The sequence below is a fragment of the Microtus ochrogaster genome, chromosome 16 (genome assembly GCF_000317375.1).
Source record: "Microtus ochrogaster isolate Prairie Vole_2 chromosome 16, MicOch1.0, whole genome shotgun sequence".
In the NCBI taxonomy this organism is placed as follows: Eukaryota; Metazoa; Chordata; class Mammalia; order Rodentia; family Cricetidae; genus Microtus; species Microtus ochrogaster.
In genome coordinates this window covers 45,976,383-45,993,841 of record NC_022018.1, presented here as the reverse complement: position 1 = coordinate 45,993,841, position 17,459 = coordinate 45,976,383, and the positions used below count along the sequence as shown (strand labels likewise).

Here is a 17,459-nt window from a genome sequence, read left to right as displayed (position 1 = left end):
GTCCTGAGTTCAATTCCCAGCAACCACATGGTGGCTCACAACCATCTGTAATGAGGTCTGCAGGCATACATGTAGACAGAATATTGTATACAGAATAAATAAATAAATGTAAAAAAAAAGAAAAAAAGAAAACAAAACATAAGCAAATACTGAACACAGGGCCAGGGAGATAGCTCAGTAGGTTAAAGTGTCTGTCTCCCAAGTCTGAAGACCTGACTTTCAATCCCAAGGACACCCTAAAGCCAACAGTAACCATGCAAGTCTATGATCCCAGCGGTCCTCGGGTAACACGGGAGGCAGGGACAGGAGCCCTGGAATCCCACTGTCAAGCTAGCACACTGAAGACAGTACAGTACAAACAGCAAAGAAACCCGGCCTCAGGCAAGGTGGATGGAAAGGCCCACACTAATGCTGTCCTCTGACCCCCACACAGGTACCATGGCATGCTTGTGCACAAGTGCACACACAAGAGATCAGCAGCTGTACAATATGGGAACACAGAAACCTTTCTTCTTACCATTACTCTCTAATCAGTACAGTATAACAATTGTTTACAGAGACTTACATGGTGCTCGGTACTGTAGGCAGTCTGAGATAACTAAGGAAACAGGAGGATATGCGTGGGAACCCCATTTCCTCCAATGGGCTGGACCACCTGCAGACAGAGTCCTGAAAACACTCCTTCACATACCAAGGGACAACTGAATGAGCGATGAGAGAAAACAGGGCCTGAGGAGGGATGGGGGAGGAAGGATGGAGGTGGACAAAAGGATACAAGGATACTAATGCTGAACAGACAGTTGTGAGGGGATTATGAGCAGTGGGATGGGGGGAGTGAGGTAGGTGGGGGGGAGGAGATGCTACTAAAGCACTTTGAAAATGCTGCAACAGCATTTTGGGTGGTGGTGGCGCACGCCTTTAATCCCAGCACTCAGGAGGCAGAGGCAGGCGGATCTCTGTGAGTTCAAGACCAGCCTGGTCTACACAGCGAGTTCTAGGACAACCAGGGCTACACAGAGAAACCTGTCAAAACAAGAAAAGAAAAAGAAAGTGCTGCAATAATATATAATACCCTATATGCTAATTTTAAAGTTATTTCAAAGGAAAAGGGGAGAGAACAATGAGATGACCCGGGAGGTCAGCACCCGTCACCAAGCCTGACCGGCTGAGTTCACTCCCTAGGCCATACATGACGGAAGATGAGAGCTGACCCCAAAAGTTGCCCTCCATATGTGTGTGGTTGGCACGTGCATGCTCGTGCATACACACACACACACTAAATATACAAAATTATCAAACTTTATTAAAAATAGCTATCATAATTTAGACATCTAAGGACAGCACGCTGAGAGCTACATCTGAACACATCACACTCAACTGCTGAAAGGCAAAGGAAACTAACCAATTAAATATCTCGTAGAAAGCCAACTTATCTCACAGAGAGCAAGCAAAAGAAAACTGACAACACAAACAGCTAACTTCTCAGACAAGGGGAAGCCTGGAACACAGAGAGAAATACCAAAATCCATAAATCCAGTTCTTCTGAGGTGAAGGGGAAATAAAGGCATTCAGAGAATGCAGGATGAGTCCTGGCTTCGAGAAGACCTGCTCTAAGTGGAAGGGACACAAGACAACAGCCTGAGTTCACACAACTGTGTCAACAACGGCCATCATGAAGACCGATATGGGCTATTAAATATTTTATCTTTTCATCTCTTCTGTTAAGATGTGTTTAAAATCAGGCTGGAGAAAGCACTCACTTCACCCTGTCCAGCTGGCTTCATAACGCGCATGTCAAACACTGATGACAATGGCAGAACCCGAGGGAAGAAAGGAGATTTGGGCTAAGTTTCTATATTTTACCCAAATTTGGTTTGCATCATTCCCAGACACTGATGCATGAGGATGCGCTCTAGAATAATCACAGAGACCATAAAAATGGAAATTAAGACAAGGACTAACAGAAACCAATGAAGTACAAGTAACAGAAATAAAACAGCAAAATGGCAGGTACAAACACAGTTCATGGATGTGAAGCTGACGAGCCACCATTAGGCTGTATGACAAAGCAGCTGCCCAAATGGGCTGTCTACTAAGGATTTAATTTAGGCTCATACAAGCAAACAGCTAAAGAACAGGAAAACATACACAGTAAACCAAAAAAGAGCTACGGTAATATCAGGAAGAGTGGAGGTTAAATCCCACTGGACTTGTGGATTTGAGACGCTGGGCAAAACCATGTGTCCATCAGTTCATGGATGCACAAGCAGGCTGTGTATAAAAAAAAAATACCACTCCACAACAAAATCCTGGTGTGCATTAATATGTGGAAGAATCTCAACACATTATGTCAAATATGAGTTAAAAGTATTACGGAGATAATTTCTCATGATCCCCTTTCCAGAGAAGGCCATGTAAAGTAGGAAACAGGGCAGCCATTATCTAGGCTGGAGCTGGGGTTGAGGTCAGATTACCAATGGCTGAAGATCGCCTGGAGGGTGAGCACACATGATTGTGCCAAAGGCTGCCCTTTCTTTAAACTTACATTACTGACTATATATATCACAATTTACTAAAACTCAAATACACACTACACAGTAGTGTGGCTGAGACAGTAGCTCTACTACCTGGAGACTGGAAGAGGTAACTTCCCTGTGAAATAGTTTATCATCAAATCCATTCCTAGTGCAAAATCAAGCTCCTCCAAGATGCTGTATGAATTGAATGTGGATCATCACACATTAAACACTAGCCTATGGGAGCACAGTAGCATCCAGAAGGTGAACACCACAGTCTGTATGTCCTGAACTAGCACGGGACAGAGCAGGGTGTCAGAAGCTCCACACAGGGCTTTCTGGGTGATGGAAGTCAACGTGGCCATTGGCAGCCACCGTACTTGAGGCCCACCAAGGACTCTGCTGTCACAGAAGAAAATCCACTGCAGCAGTTACTGATCTGCACACAGCCTTTGAGCTGTGTGTTAGCACTGGCTCTACTTAGAAGCAGAAACTTCAGCCTGGTCAGACAAACAGAGGCACTCATCGCTGCCACCACCTCATGAAAACGGCCCTAGATGGAACGTGAGGCAACGGACACATGAATGTTTTAAGGAAACAGTTTCAGAAACAGACAGAGCCTGGATTTGGTCAGGTGTTTTCTGACCCCTGCTCCAAATGACAGCCACTGGAGAGAGAGCCGGAGAGCTGCTCTGTGTGCACGCAACCTTGACCGGCTCGTTCCTTGCTCATAAACAGGAGACCAAAGAAATACACCTCTGCTGCCTTGTTCATTTGCAGGAGGTTTTCCTAGCGCTTTTCAAAAGATTGCTTCATTCTTTCAACCTTCCATCTTCTTCCCTAGACATCAACAAACCAGTTGGTACATGGAAGGTAGAGTCGCTTTGTTTTTGTTTTAATGTCACAGTGTACAATAAAAACACCTGGTCTCTAACCTCTTATAGAAGGTTGAATATACCTACCCTAGTAGAATAAAAAAATATCAACTTAATAATATTATCTTTACCAAAAAATAGAAATTACACATATCAAATCTAAGAAGTCTTTATCCTTTGGGTCCTTGGAATTCGACTTCATTAAGAAATACACTCTTAACTAAAAAAACCAATCCCAGGATCCCAGACTGATCCCTCCATCCCGTTCTTTCTTCTCCCAAAGCTTGATGGAATTACTTTCTCTGCCAGTCTGTCTTTCCTTTCTTTAAAAATCTGTGTCAAAGCTGTTTCCTCAATCAAGTTCCCACCAGAAAAGCCTGAAGTGGACAGCTCCGAGCAGGACGTCACAGGGCTCCAGGACCGCCATTGCTCCTGGCTTTGTCCTCGCCGTCCCTGCTACAAGCCCATGTTCCCCTGCAGCTGTGTGTCGTACTACCACAGCTCTTCCCAGACATGCTACACCGAAAACTAGGAGGGCAGGAACTAGGTTTTATTTCACTATACCAAGAAGTAAAATAGAAAACTAATATAACCCCCCGACACTCTGATCCCTATAACTAGTGCCACCTACAATGTGGGAGACCCCCGACAATGAACCAAATCTGCGTGTTCTAATTTCTGTGATGCATATCATACAAGAAAAAGCCTAGAATGGCAGTTACATTTTACTTAAATATTTAATAGATTCACCTCTGAAACTCAAAATATTCTGCTGAAACCTTCAGATAAATATTGTCCTTACTTTTAGACAAGACATGTCTATTTCCAACCATGTACAACTAAGCAAACCACATGCACAAACATCTTTAAGGACTGATTAGTCTTAGGCAGAGTTTGGCAATTTCCAGGACTGTCTGTGATGGCAAACTCAGCCTGAAGTCACAAACAGGTCTGAAATGGATTCTCAGCAGCAAAGACTTAAAAGGAAAACAGTTTATAATCCTCTAACTCTGACCTCCCGGCCACTGGTTCCGCATGCTATTCTTAAAGCTTCACTCCATAGATGGAGAGCACTCACAAACCCGCCCACCAGGAAAGAGCCGCTGTCAACATCAGCCAGTGTGGGGACATCTGAGCATGTTGGAAGCCAGGGGGGTGGCTATGTAGATCCCAGCTGTGACACTCTGGGCAAATGACAATTTCTCCAGCCCTTGCTTCCCTCAGCTATAAAACATGGTAATAACACACCTACTTCATGTAGTTGAAACAAGAACATATGAGAAAAGGCACTTGGCATACAACCCTGCAATAGCCTGTTGAAGAGGTAGCTAAGCTGAACACCAGAAAACCATCTGAACAGCCTCTTTCTTGTCACCAGCCCATGACAGCCATACTTCTTGGTATAGTGAAATAAAACCTAGTTTCTGCATGTCTGGGGAAAGTTGTAGGACTACGACACACAGCTACAGAGGAACATGTGCATGTAGTAGGGACAGCAGAGGAGAAAGGAAGCCATGGAATTTAAAAACAATTGAAGCCAAGGCACCTGGTTTGTCTGAAGCATACAAGAGTCATCACTTGAGTCTATGGCTTGAGGTCATCCTGGGCAGCATGGCAACATTCCAGCTCAATGCACAAATAAAGCAAAACCCTGGAAAGAACACCCCACAAAGATCCTCTACAGGGAACAGTAGGCAGCGCAGAATGGATTCATCTAGCAATCACTCCCTCCGCTCATCTGCAGAACAAGGCTGAGTGAACCAAAGATGAGCCAGGTCTCCCTAATCTGACGAATACTGAGACTGAAGGAACCTTCCAGGTTCCAGGGCGTGGATGCTTTTTCATTTACTTCTGCAATACAGCATACTCCCCGAACTCTATGTCTAGACCACTCTTACCTGAATATTGTAGGTCAGGGGCAGCCATGTGCTGATCTGACGGTTTTCTTCAGTGCCAAATCTCAAAATCATAAAACAAGAAGGTAGAAGCACACTTCTAAACAGAACCTCCATTAAATCTGTACTCATCATTTAGAACCAGACAAATCAAGCTTCATATCAGCCCAATACGTATGCACATGTCAAGACCACAATGGTTCCATTCACACTTAGGGACTCCTACGCTGACCACACCGTAGCTCTAATCGTATCTGAGTGTTGTGCATCCGTGAATACTTCTTCCTGCACAGCAGCACGGCCTCCAGCCTCACAACACTCTCTAGAATGGAATATATCATAGAACCAACTCAAAATCTGTTTGAATCTTTACAATGAGAAGAGTAAAAACTAAGGTAATATGATAGGCAGGGTGGCTCTTGTCTTTAATCCCAGCCCTCAGGAGGAAGAGGCAGGGGAATCTTCATGAGTTCAAAATCCACCTGGTCTTCATATTGAGTTCCAGGCCAGCTAAGGCTATGTTCTAAGATAAGTCTCAATAATAATAATAATAATAATAATAATAATAATAATAATAATAATAATAATAATAATGCAATCCTGTACAACTGTACAATGTATAAGTCAAGAAATCTAAGGTCAAAAGGCCCTTCTTAAAGAACCGAGCACTCTTGTGAAATGATCTGATCCTTTGTGGATAGAAATTCTCAAGCTCAGAGAGTAATCTCTAGTGTCGGCTCTAGCTGTAATGAGGTGATGTACTGCACCTGGCATATTAATACACTTCAGAAGAGCACCCTTAATTAATATGCAGAAAAACACTGCCAAATGTTTTAAATACAAATTGAAAAGTAAATCACTTCATCTATTCATAAAATAATGAACGCAAGAACAAATGTTACCCAGACTTGTTCAAATCTTTGCATTCTCGTTGTGGGGCTCAGAAGTTGTTGTACAGGTGGAGACTTTATTCCCATTCCTTACCCCCTACTCTACAGTAAAATAAGAATGATACCTCGCCAGAACACACTGTATGCAAAGAAGCTCTAAAAGAAAACCATTACTGTGGTTAATTATATTATTACATTTTATATTTTCTTTCAAAAAAACTGGTTAATGTTGAGAAGCATTCAGAAAGCATCAAATGTACTCTCAACATAAACTGAAAAATAATTACCTTCAAGACGAAATGGAGATTTTTCTATATTAAGTCCATTCCTGTATTATCCCGGGCTAATTAAATAATACCAGCCATTCATGTGCCAGCTCCTCAAAACACCAATGGCTTTTCATATATATCATCTAAAACTGGTTTTTAAATTATTACTTACTTCCTTTCTAGTTTCAGTCACACACGGAAAAGTTTATAAGCCAAGGGGTTGTTTTCCCTACAGGATTCCTGACCTGGCAAATCATTCGCTGTCAGCATGGAACGGCTGACCTAACCTTCAAATGTGTAAAACAGTGTGTAAACAGAGTTCCCCATGACAGTCATTAGAATGAGACAGAGTCTGCTCGTGGACTCAATAAGATAATCCTTACATTAACAAGGCAAGCTTGCGTTCATGATAGAAGCTTTTAGAAAACAAAAAACACCGCTGGAGCAAGCCCATGAACTGACAGCAAGTGAAATATTCTCATTGGCTAGATAACCCTGAAAAGCAGGTTGGGTTTCTCTTCCTACACTGGAGTGGCACAGGACACAGAAATGGCACTGCAATCCCATGTGAAGAGTCACACTGAAATATTTTATAATAATAAAATCGGAGACCTTTCATTTCCTAATATTGAATGGAGACTAATGTTGTTTAACCTCTTAACATGTTTTTAAAAAAGTACAAAAGAAAACAACAACAACAACAACAAAAAAAACCCACAAGAACAGAGTGAGTTCAAGTAGGAACACAGATGGGGTGTACTGAACGTCCTCTCCCAGGTGGCTGTCTGCCCCCGATGCCCTCTTTCTGGATCCAGAATGACCTTCCCGTGAGTGCAGACAAGAGGCCTGTGTAGCACCAAGTGCAATCAATAAAGGGTTCTTTGTGGGCACTCCTATCCTCTGCTTGTGAAACACATGCAACCCAGAGGCTTGACGTAAGCCAGTTCTAGGAGGTGGCTTCTGTTTCAAGAGCTTACCCTGTACCAGGCATGTGACGAACACTGCTGTAGCCAGCCCTGAAGTCTAGTTTACCCACTATCTGCACTTTACAGACAAGGAAAACAACTTGCACGAGACCACACAGCTCGGGGTCATAGCAAGAAGTCCAACTCTCTGCCTTCACCACCAACCATAAATACAGAGCACAACCATAATCAGAGAAACTTCCTCCTCCAGCATATGTGAGCTAACACAGAGACCCACAACCTGACAATGTGCAAAGAGCAAAAGACCTTTGAACACCAAGTCCTGAATGGGACGTCTCCATCCAACCCCTCCCTCAGGGCTCGGGGAATTATTTAGGGGAAGCAGAGAGATTGTAAAAGCTAAAGTGTCCTCCAGATACAACAGGATTGGTGCACATATGAACTCAGAGACTGTGATAGCATGCACAGGGTCCGCACAGGTCCTAGTGCTGAGGGGGGAAGCAGTTACCAGAAGGTTTTTCCAGTGGGTCTTGCTGGGCATACAAACCACACTTAAGGGCAGGCCCCATACGCCCAGGCAGTAGATGGCCAACACACGTCAAGGATGGCCAGGATCTCAGGGGTCCCAAATACTGTCTGCAGAAGCATATTTGCAGAGAGTGAAAAGAGGTCACTCTATGAGGTGTTCAGAGTCAAACGCATGCAACCAATAAAAGTGAAAAACAGCCACACCAAATTTGCAAAATATCATTTCCAAAATGTCTGTAGAGCACAAGGCTGGAAGATGCCCTCTCCAGGGCGCCAAGGACAGCACTCAGAACTGTTCCTCTCAACATGTTCTTTTCTGTGCTCTTCCCCAATTCTCCATCACTGCACAGAGCACAGCCAGGGTTAAAATGCTATGACCACATATAATGTGCACTTCAGAAAGAGCAAAACCAAAGATTCTACCAGGGTTAAATGACAAGAATGTGGAAACTGAAACCTGTATAACTCAGCTCATGTGTACTTCAAACCTACATTCTGCCTTTGCCAAATCAAGACTTCTCAGATTTGCCTACTAAAGCATTTCTGAGAGCAAAATTGTATAAAGCCTGCCCCTTTGGGAAGCACAGCCCACACAGGCCTAATAGTAAGAGCCAAGCAATGCACACATGCTGTTTCAGAACAATCCAGTACTTAAAATACTACTTTCTGTGCCTAAAAATTAATTCTGATAGCTTCTTTCATCATCTTATTTCCAATTCCAAACTGTTCCCCAGGGACAGAAACACGCACACATGCACACACACACGCACGTGTGCACCCCTAAGTAGGAAAGCTGTGAGAACTCTGCACTCTTTACAACCCGCCTCTCTGGACTCAGCTTTCCCAGCAGAACCATAAGTTTCACCCTCAGGCAGGCCCTGCCCAGTGAGCAGAAAGGGCTCGGACTCCTGCCCTCAGGAAGCAGACCCTGCAGAGGGCCCTTGTCCCTGGCCTCCTGGGCAACTGTAATTCCAGTCTGCCTTTTACTACACAGTCCAAGTTAAGTAACCATCTACTGTGATGGGCCAGGACCCAACATTTCAAGTCCTCTTCAAACAGTGAAAAATATCCTAATTTCAGAAAAGATGCAAGTTTCTTATTTTTATTTATTCTATATTTGAATAGTACAGAAGGTATACTTCTAATATTTATGAGCTAAGGAATATTTCAGATTGAGCATACACAGACACACCTTGACACAGAACAGAATTATACCCTTATCCTAAACTGAAAATGGCCTAAGTTGAAAATGTGTTTGGCAAACACAAAAATCAAAAGAAAAAGTTCTGAGACTTCATTAGAAGGGGGAGGGCTGACAGGGTAAGAGGGGGTAAGATGAGTGGAAGGTGTGCGATTAGATTACATTATATAAATGTGAAACCATCAAGGAACAACTTTAATTTAAAAATGAGTTTAAAGGGATATAGCTCAGTGGTAGACCACCGGCTAAGATGTACAAGGTTCTACTACAGTCAGCCCTCAGTACAGAAAAGAAAAAGACAGAGAAAGTACATTTACTCCACCGACTAATGACCGCTTTCCCTCAGCAGTGCCGTGCATTCCAGGGTCCACTGTGTCCTTCCTAATCACAAACTGACTAACTGCTGAGACTCACTGCCACTGCCCAGCAGCAAGTGATCATAGAAGCATCCTATGAAAATGGCCAAGAACTAACAGTCTCTACTGACAATAGTCGGGTTTCTTTCATTGGCTGAGATAGTGACATACTAACTTGCCCAGACTAACTTTGAATTCTTGGCCTCAGGAATCATTCAGCATCAGCTTCCTGAGTTAGCTGCAACCACAGGTGCAGGTTACAGGTACTTACAGGTGAAGGTCACGGCCACCAGTCCCAGCTAGAGAGGGCATCTACCAAGCGTGGATCACTTTACACATTGTAAAGCTAAGAAGTCATAAATTAATCCTTAAGTCTAGGAGTCATTAACAAATTTCTGAACTCCATTAGCTAGCTAAGGCCACTATTAACCTATCTGCTGCCTTCACACAAACTGGAACATGGCTCTCAAAACAGATAAAACCCTAAAGGCAGGCCTCCAAATGCCCATCCTGGCAAGCATCACTATCCCGAGGGCCTTGCCTGCAGCTATAAACAAGATAAAGTCCACTCTTTGAAAAGTTCAGATTCTGAGAGTGAAGCACCCATTTTCAAGTTCCATGGTTTCTCTGTGATGCCCAAATGTTACATTCAGTTCGCTCACCTAAATCCCCACCTCACTAAAGACTGTACTATACTCGTCAGTTCTAACACGAGACCAGGGGAGGTAGCAGCAACAGAGTTCTGGAACATTTTTAGACAGCAAACAAGCACTGTTTCAAGATTCAAGTAGCTCAGAATATTGATCATATGTCCAAATATCATCTTATGATGACTGGCCAAGTATGTTTCTGCTGAGAACACTTACAATCAACTGTCTAACTGTTAAGACATCTCTGACTTTGAAGGTGTGTGCTTTACAGTCCGTTTCTTATTACAGAGCTAAAGATTATCTGTCGCCCAACTGCACAGCGGAAAACATCATCACTGTGAGGACACTGGTCCTGGGAAGCTGCTGCATAGCAGACATGCAGAAGCAGATCCTACAGAGTACAGAATAACACTGATATAAACAATGTTACTGGGCTGTGTACTTATTACACTATCCTCCTTGTCATTACCATTGGGTTTGGACCTTCTACACACACACACACACACACACACACACACACACACACACAGCTGTAGAGTGGCCTCAGGCAAGACCTAAGAAGGGATCCTGAAGAGAGTGCTGTCATCACAGGAGGTGACAGCTCCAAGAAGTCAGCTCTGTGTAAAGAGCCCTGAAAACCTCCCATGAGGACTAGGTAGAAAACTGCGGCACCGATGCTAACCCCAGGCAGAGCTCACTAAAGTGCATGCTTTCTGTTTGCAGTTTTGTTGGTTTGTTTTTTACTTTCTTTTTAGAACTTTTTGTTCTGATTTTCTGAGACAGGATTTCTCTGTGTTAACAGCTCTGGCCAATCTCTGCCTCCCCAGTGCTGGAATTAAGGCGTGTGCCACCATCAGGGGTGTGCTTTTAGTTTTTAACAAACAAACAAATAAACAAACAAATAATAAAATTAAAAGCAAAGAAACATAGAAAACTGAAAGAATAAGAGTACAAAGACAAAATATTTTTGGACAATTGCAAAATGTATTTCTATTTTATGCTAATTTTTATTACAGGAGCCAAAATCAAGCTTTCTTTTCATTTATAAGATTAAAAGGTAACCTTGGTATGTCAATGTTATTACTGAATAAAAACATTTTAAACACAGCCTGACTGCACAGTATTCACGAAGTCTACCTTGGTACCCATGCCCCAGGCCATCAGGGTCACTCATCACACTCTGATGACCCAAGGCAGCTTCCAGGCCTGCAGCCTGTAGCCTCCACGCACAACAAGGGGCTTGGACGAATGCAGCATTTTCACCTTTTATGCTGTACTTTTTACTGTTTTTTAGATATGCAAATACCACTGTGTTACAACTCTCTCAGCTCAGATTCTTAAATTGTGGGTCACTTGCTTAATTCTTAAAAACCGAATGTAGGGGTTGAAAAAAAACTTTGGTAACAGTGAAAGATTTCTAACTAAGCACAGACCAAAAATTAATTGAAAACCAAATGCATGATGAATGCAAAATCGAGGAGGGGGGGCAGTGCTCACTGATCCTGCAGCATGGACTTGCTGCAGCCTTGGCTCTGGATACAGAACAAGTGAACTTCATACCAAACCGGCCATCACACGTTCAAGGAAGCCTGCCTGAAATACCTCGGCTCAGATTCCAAACAATTATATGTTATAAATTGCCCTGTTAAACTGTCCACAGTTTCCTGCTCCTCTGGAACATGTGACAACTTAACAAATTTTCCAACCACAGCATGTATGTATCAAATTCGTGTTGCACATTGTGTTGTATTGCTAGTGTTAAGATTTTTGATTTTAGGGGCTGGAGAGATGGCTCAGCAGTTAAGAGCACTGCCTGCTCTTCCAAAGGTCCTGAGTTCAATTCCCAGCAACCACATGGTGGCTCATAACCATCTGTAATGAGATATGGTGCCCTCTTCTGGCATGCAGGGATACATGCAGACAGAATACTGACAATACTGTACACATAATAAATAAATAAATCTTTTTAAAAAAAGATTTTTGATTTTAAAAATTGCTGTTACAGTTTCTGACTTGAGTTTTGTACGGATGGATGGATGGATGGATGGATGGATGGATGGATGGATGGTTAGAAAGAAAGAAGAGTTGGGGTTAGGACAGAATTCCCAGGGTTCTGAAATGGCCCTAACTATGCTTCTGCCATTTGGCACCATGTACTGTGTGAAACAGCGTTCTCAGCATCACCTCAGAGCACCGATCACCTGAAAGCCCTCCAGCTGCCCCACATTCTCGAGCATCAAAGGGTCTTCTGAGACCTAATTCTTTTGTGTAAAAACTAACAGGCACAACAGATTTAGCACGCAAATCTTTTTATCATTAGTGACAAAATGAATAATTATTTTTTAATCTTTTATGATTTGAGGCTAGAAAGATGGCTTGACAGTTAAGAGCACTTGCTAATTGTGCAGAGGATGGGAGTTCCGTTGCCATCGTCTGTGGCGCTAGATAACCAAAGCTGCCTGTAACTCCAGGGGTCCTGACACCCTCTTCTGGCCTCTGAGGTAATTGCACACACATGTGCATATATAAACATATAAAAAAATTTTAATTATGACCATTAACAAAAGCTTGCTTTATATATCTATTTTATATTTTATATTCTTATATAAAACCAAGAGTTGGTAAAACTTCCTTCAGTGAGAAGCAGATATGAATGAAGAAGTTTTAATCAGCCCTTGCCTTATACAGACAATATATATGCACATGTTTGCAGCTACGAGCAATACCTTAAGCAACATCTGTACAATGTTAAATGTCAGTTCTCACCTTCTGCCTCGCCTGAGACCAGATCTCTTGGTGTTTAGGTATACCACGCTGACTGGCCCACAAGCTTATGAGGATTCTGTTTCCACCTCCCATTTTGCCACAGACTGAGATGACAGGCCTATGCTACTGCCTTTCGTCTTAGATGACTTCTAGATATCTGAACTTGGGTCCTCCTAGTAGCACTGCAAGCATTTTACCAGCTGAGCCATCGTACAAGTCCAATTCTGCTGACTTCTTATACAGGGGGTCAAATGGAAAAGATAACTGCTATTCCCAGTGAATGAAACACATCAAAACGATACAAATCATTTCAAATACAGTAAAATGTTTTTCCTTTCCTGATACTAAATATCTTTACCTTAAAGAGAAAAACATTTACCTTCTAGTGTTTGTATGAAATATGTTTAATATGTATCCTTTGCTTTGTTTTGTTTGGTGCTGGGACTAGAACCCAGGGCCTCGAATGGTTTAAACCCATATCCTAGCCCCAGGCTAGACCCCTAGCCTTATACACAAATATTAACAAGATGCTTCTTTGTTAAAAATGAGTCAGTTTGTTCTGACTTCTGCAAATAATATGCTGTGTAAATGTCAGTTCCAACTTTCTTCACCTCTTTATCCTGATACAACTTACAGAACTAAATCTCTCATCAATAAACATGGAATTCAGTGAGAAAGCTCACTGATAGAGCACCTGCCTAGCAAGCTTGAAGACAGCGTTCAATTTCCCAGAGATACAAAAGGATAGAGGATTTTTTTATAATAAAGATAAAAGTGATTCAATTACCAGAACATATCAACCATCCATTTCAGATTCCATAGTCCCTGCTCAGAAATGGCAAATCTCAGCCTAGAACAAGTCACTGGAGAACTGTAATTCTGTAGAACTCATTCATTCGACATGTAAGAGACAGCTACTACATAAGACGAGAGGAATGAAGCAAAATGGAGCTGGCTGGGAAGCAGGCTCAGAGTCTAAGGAACTCCCAGCCACTGCTGGTGCCAACAACATGCTGGATGAATGAGATCACTGGAAGCCTTTCTTCCCTGAACACAGAGCCTTACCTCGGAGATTTCTGGGATGAATCTGCTTCGTTCGAGGCATTTTCTTAGATTTAAGAGCTTTTTTTTCTTCTTAGAAATTGTTGGAAGATCAGGTTGCAAAAGGCTGGCTCCATGTACTTGTCCGACATCAGTTAATCCACATGCTGTAAAGAAAAAGATAAAAGCAGTAAACCTCTCTACCTTTAAAAGAAAAGGATACTTCAAAAGTTAGGGTTTAGAGTAGTGCTGATCTAACCACAAGAAAAAGTAACCTTTGCAAACATTATTTACTGTTAACTAAGCCTGAGACAGGTCATCATACCACTCCCCAGGTCCTCTTGTTGACTACACATGAGGGAAAGAAGTCACTAGACATACACTAGACAAGAGTGAAAATATTCACTTAGGACAGCATTACTGGAATTACAATGATAAAGCTAGTATAAGGTGACAAAGAGTCAGGATGTATATAGTCCATATGCCCATTCTAAGGGAAGCCCAATGGTCTGGTCATGTCTCTTTCGTTGACTCAGCTAATATGCACAGTTGCTATGGTGGCTGTTCCCCAGTGATGGCAACACCTTCATTCCAGGCTCACTGGCAGGACTACACATGCCTGTGATCAGCAGCTGCATGCTGACCTTTGAGTAGACCACAGACATGCCTCACATCCATGCTGGCACACTCGGTTATCAAACAAAGATCTTCCAGAGCATTCTGTCCCCTCTAGCACAGGTCAGGTACTGTTCCAGTTGGTGTAGGTTACTAAAGGGTTGCAATTCCAGTAACACAATATGTCCCCTTAGCAAAAAACAGTCCTTTGTTGTTTTAAGTCTCTGTTGCCTGGGAATTACTTGTTACTGTAGCATAACTTCGTCTGTCCTGACTGTGCCTGTTCCAAAGCAATCTGAAATTCATCATGCCAATATGTAATTATCCAGCAGGCAGGTCCAACCTACAGCCCATGGACAGCAGCCAAGTTTGACTGGGGATCTCTATGAATTCCACCCAATACAAAATGGCAAACTTACTTAGAACATTACAAGATTTCTTTTGTCCTTTGTGTGTGTGTAACTCTGTTGCAAGGTTCTTGAGCCATGACATTATGTTGCAATGTCAAAAGGCTGAATGCGCCTGAAACCTAACCACCCATATGCCCAAACCAGCAACCCGAGTTCTCTTCTCTTCCATTACATTCTTTCCTAACAATCTGTTAAAATTTTAGATTTAACTTCCTGCAACAACGCTGATAAGCAAAGCCCATTATGTTGGCACTAAAGGTGAAACAAAGTTTAATTACTAAGCAAACAGAAAGAGTAGACTAAGGATGCTTTGTTGAAAAGCTCTCGTATCTATTACTACACACAGCACAAGAGAACATTTAGTGGGTACTAGGGTGCTAGTTTTACTGTAGAATTTCTACTTATCACCTAATTTGATCCTAACCACTGGGACAACAGCTCTAATCCATCCGTTTTATATTTAAAACAAAATAGTTTGGGGAGGTTATGAAATCTGCCTCAGATCAGTACTATGGAATGTGGTCCCACATGACTCCGTGCCCATTTCCTCAGAGAAGATAACACTTACCTACTCTAGACACCCCCCTCCCAAAGGGATGAGTGACACAGCAAATCATTGTGAGGACATACTTTGGAATCAAACCAGATGGGTTCGCGACCAGGCTTTACCCCATACTGTGTGGCCTTGTTCAAGGTACTTAACCTCTCTGAAAAGATCAGATTTCCCAAGCTGTAAAACCAGAAAACATTATCCACCTCAGAAGGGTTGTTATAAGGACTAAGCTAAACAATGTAGAAGCTTTGCCTGCCTCACGAAAACGTTGAAATATTAATTCCCGGGAAGAACGCCTCTAAGGGAAAGAATGTGTCTAATATCCCAGAATAAGGTTTGAGAAATGTATCCTTTCACTTTAGCTAAAACGCATATGGAAAAGGCGGCTACAATTAACGTGCTAGCGGCTGTATTCCTAACAGGGCTGTTAGTCGGCTCAGGCATAGCGCAAACTGATCACAACCTAATGCAGGAGGGACGAACATGAAACACGATGGTCAACGATGGATGATGTCCCTTGCAGCACCAGCTAATGACCTACAAAAGATAGTGCTCCTCAAGAAGGTTCCGACTGCAAGGAGAATTTAAAGATAAAGCCTATGAAGGCTCTGTTCCTTATTAAAACTAACGCTTCTAAGCGGTCACAATATTAGGAAGTTTTCAAAGCATAAACTCTGATTGTAAGCCGATCACATGACCCCCATCAGCTTCCCAAGCACAAATGTAGAATATGCAAATTCCCAACCTGTAACAGCTTTGGGCGACCCGGTTTTGCAGCCTCCACCCCCTGACCCTAGCTGTCCAGCCCACGTTTAAATCCGAGGTGGAGAAGTGGTTATTATCAAAGACGACAGCACCGTAGCGACAAGGAGGAGTGAGCAACCATTCTTTCGGGTAAGAAATATATACTACGAGGTGCAAAAACAGGACACGATCAAAAAGCGTAAAGACAGTCGCAAGGAGAAAAAACATGAATGAATGTGGAGGGCGGAGCCTGGGAAAACCCCTCAGCAACGCTGCACTGAACAAAGCGCTTCGCATGCCAGAAGGAGGGGGGAATGGAAGTGCCAGCTCCGGAAGGAGCCTGGAGTGGTTGCGGAGAGCCGGAGGAGGAGGAGGATAGAGCAGGCGAGCGCGGCAGCCTTGAGACTCCTCCTCGCCAGCCTCGCCACCGCCGCCCCCTCCCCTCTCTAGCCGCAACTCCTGCTGGATCCCGACCCCTAGGCGAGCCCCAGCAGCCCCGCGCCCCAGCCCACCGCCCCCCGATCCACCGGCGGCGGGCGCGCGCCCTACCCTGAGAGAAACTACCCAGGTGGCCCGGAGTAAACAGGCACTCCGGGCAAAGAACGAAAGGGAAAGCGAGCCACAAAGCCGGGAGGTGCGGAAGCCGCGGCCTGGTCTCCCGCAGCCCCGCCGAGTCCTCCTGCAAGAAGAGGCGGTGGCGATTCGGGAGACCGGCCCTCCGTACCTGCTGGGCTCGCAGGACCACAGCTCCCGCCGCCCGTGCGGCCAGGACCCGCTGAAGTGGCAAGCGGCTCCCGCACGCAGCATCCCCTCCGCAAGGTCGGCGCCGGCACAGGCGCACACACTCACACGCATACCCGCGCGCCCGCCCGCCCGCCCGCCCGCCAGGGGGAGGTGGTCCCGGCCCCCGCCCCCCGCGCTGCGCTCTCCCGGGTGCAGCGCCCCCACCACCGCGCCCGGCCCGCACCCCGCCCGCACTCGTCGGGAGCTGCGCTGCACTTGACAACCGGGACACAAGCAAAACCTCCTCCTGCGGCTCCGTCCCTGCCGCGCCCGGTCCAGCAGCCGACCGTCACCAAGGCGCGAGCAGGGCGCGGTAGGGACGGGGTAGGACCCGGCGGGACAGCGGCCGGCCTTTACCTCTCCCGGGTGTCTGTGAAGACGGCTGGCAGCTCGAGGGCGACCAGGGCGAAGGTCGGCGGCTTCCCCCGCGCGTGGGCGGGG

General features: G+C 44.3%; 1 protein-coding gene across 3 annotated transcripts in view; it reads right to left on the bottom strand.

Moving 5' to 3' along the window:
• The window catches only part of Hivep1 (human immunodeficiency virus type I enhancer binding protein 1), a 144,093-nt gene that overhangs the window by 124,039 nt on the left and 2,595 nt on the right, over window positions 1-17,459 (bottom strand). The window contains exons 1-2 of one of the 3 annotated variants that reach the window (XM_005355085.3): window positions 17,376-17,453; window positions 13,938-14,080 (exon numbers count right to left, since the gene is read on the bottom strand). In XM_005355085.3, the coding sequence (XP_005355142.1) occupies window positions 13,938-13,977 (40 nt within the window). In that variant the 5' untranslated portion in view covers window positions 13,978-14,080; window positions 17,376-17,453. Of the gene's footprint in view, window positions 1-13,937; window positions 14,081-16,959; window positions 17,024-17,375; window positions 17,454-17,459 lie in introns of those variants that run through there. The other 2 variants (XM_026782949.1, XM_026782950.1) reach the window with 2 other exon arrangements.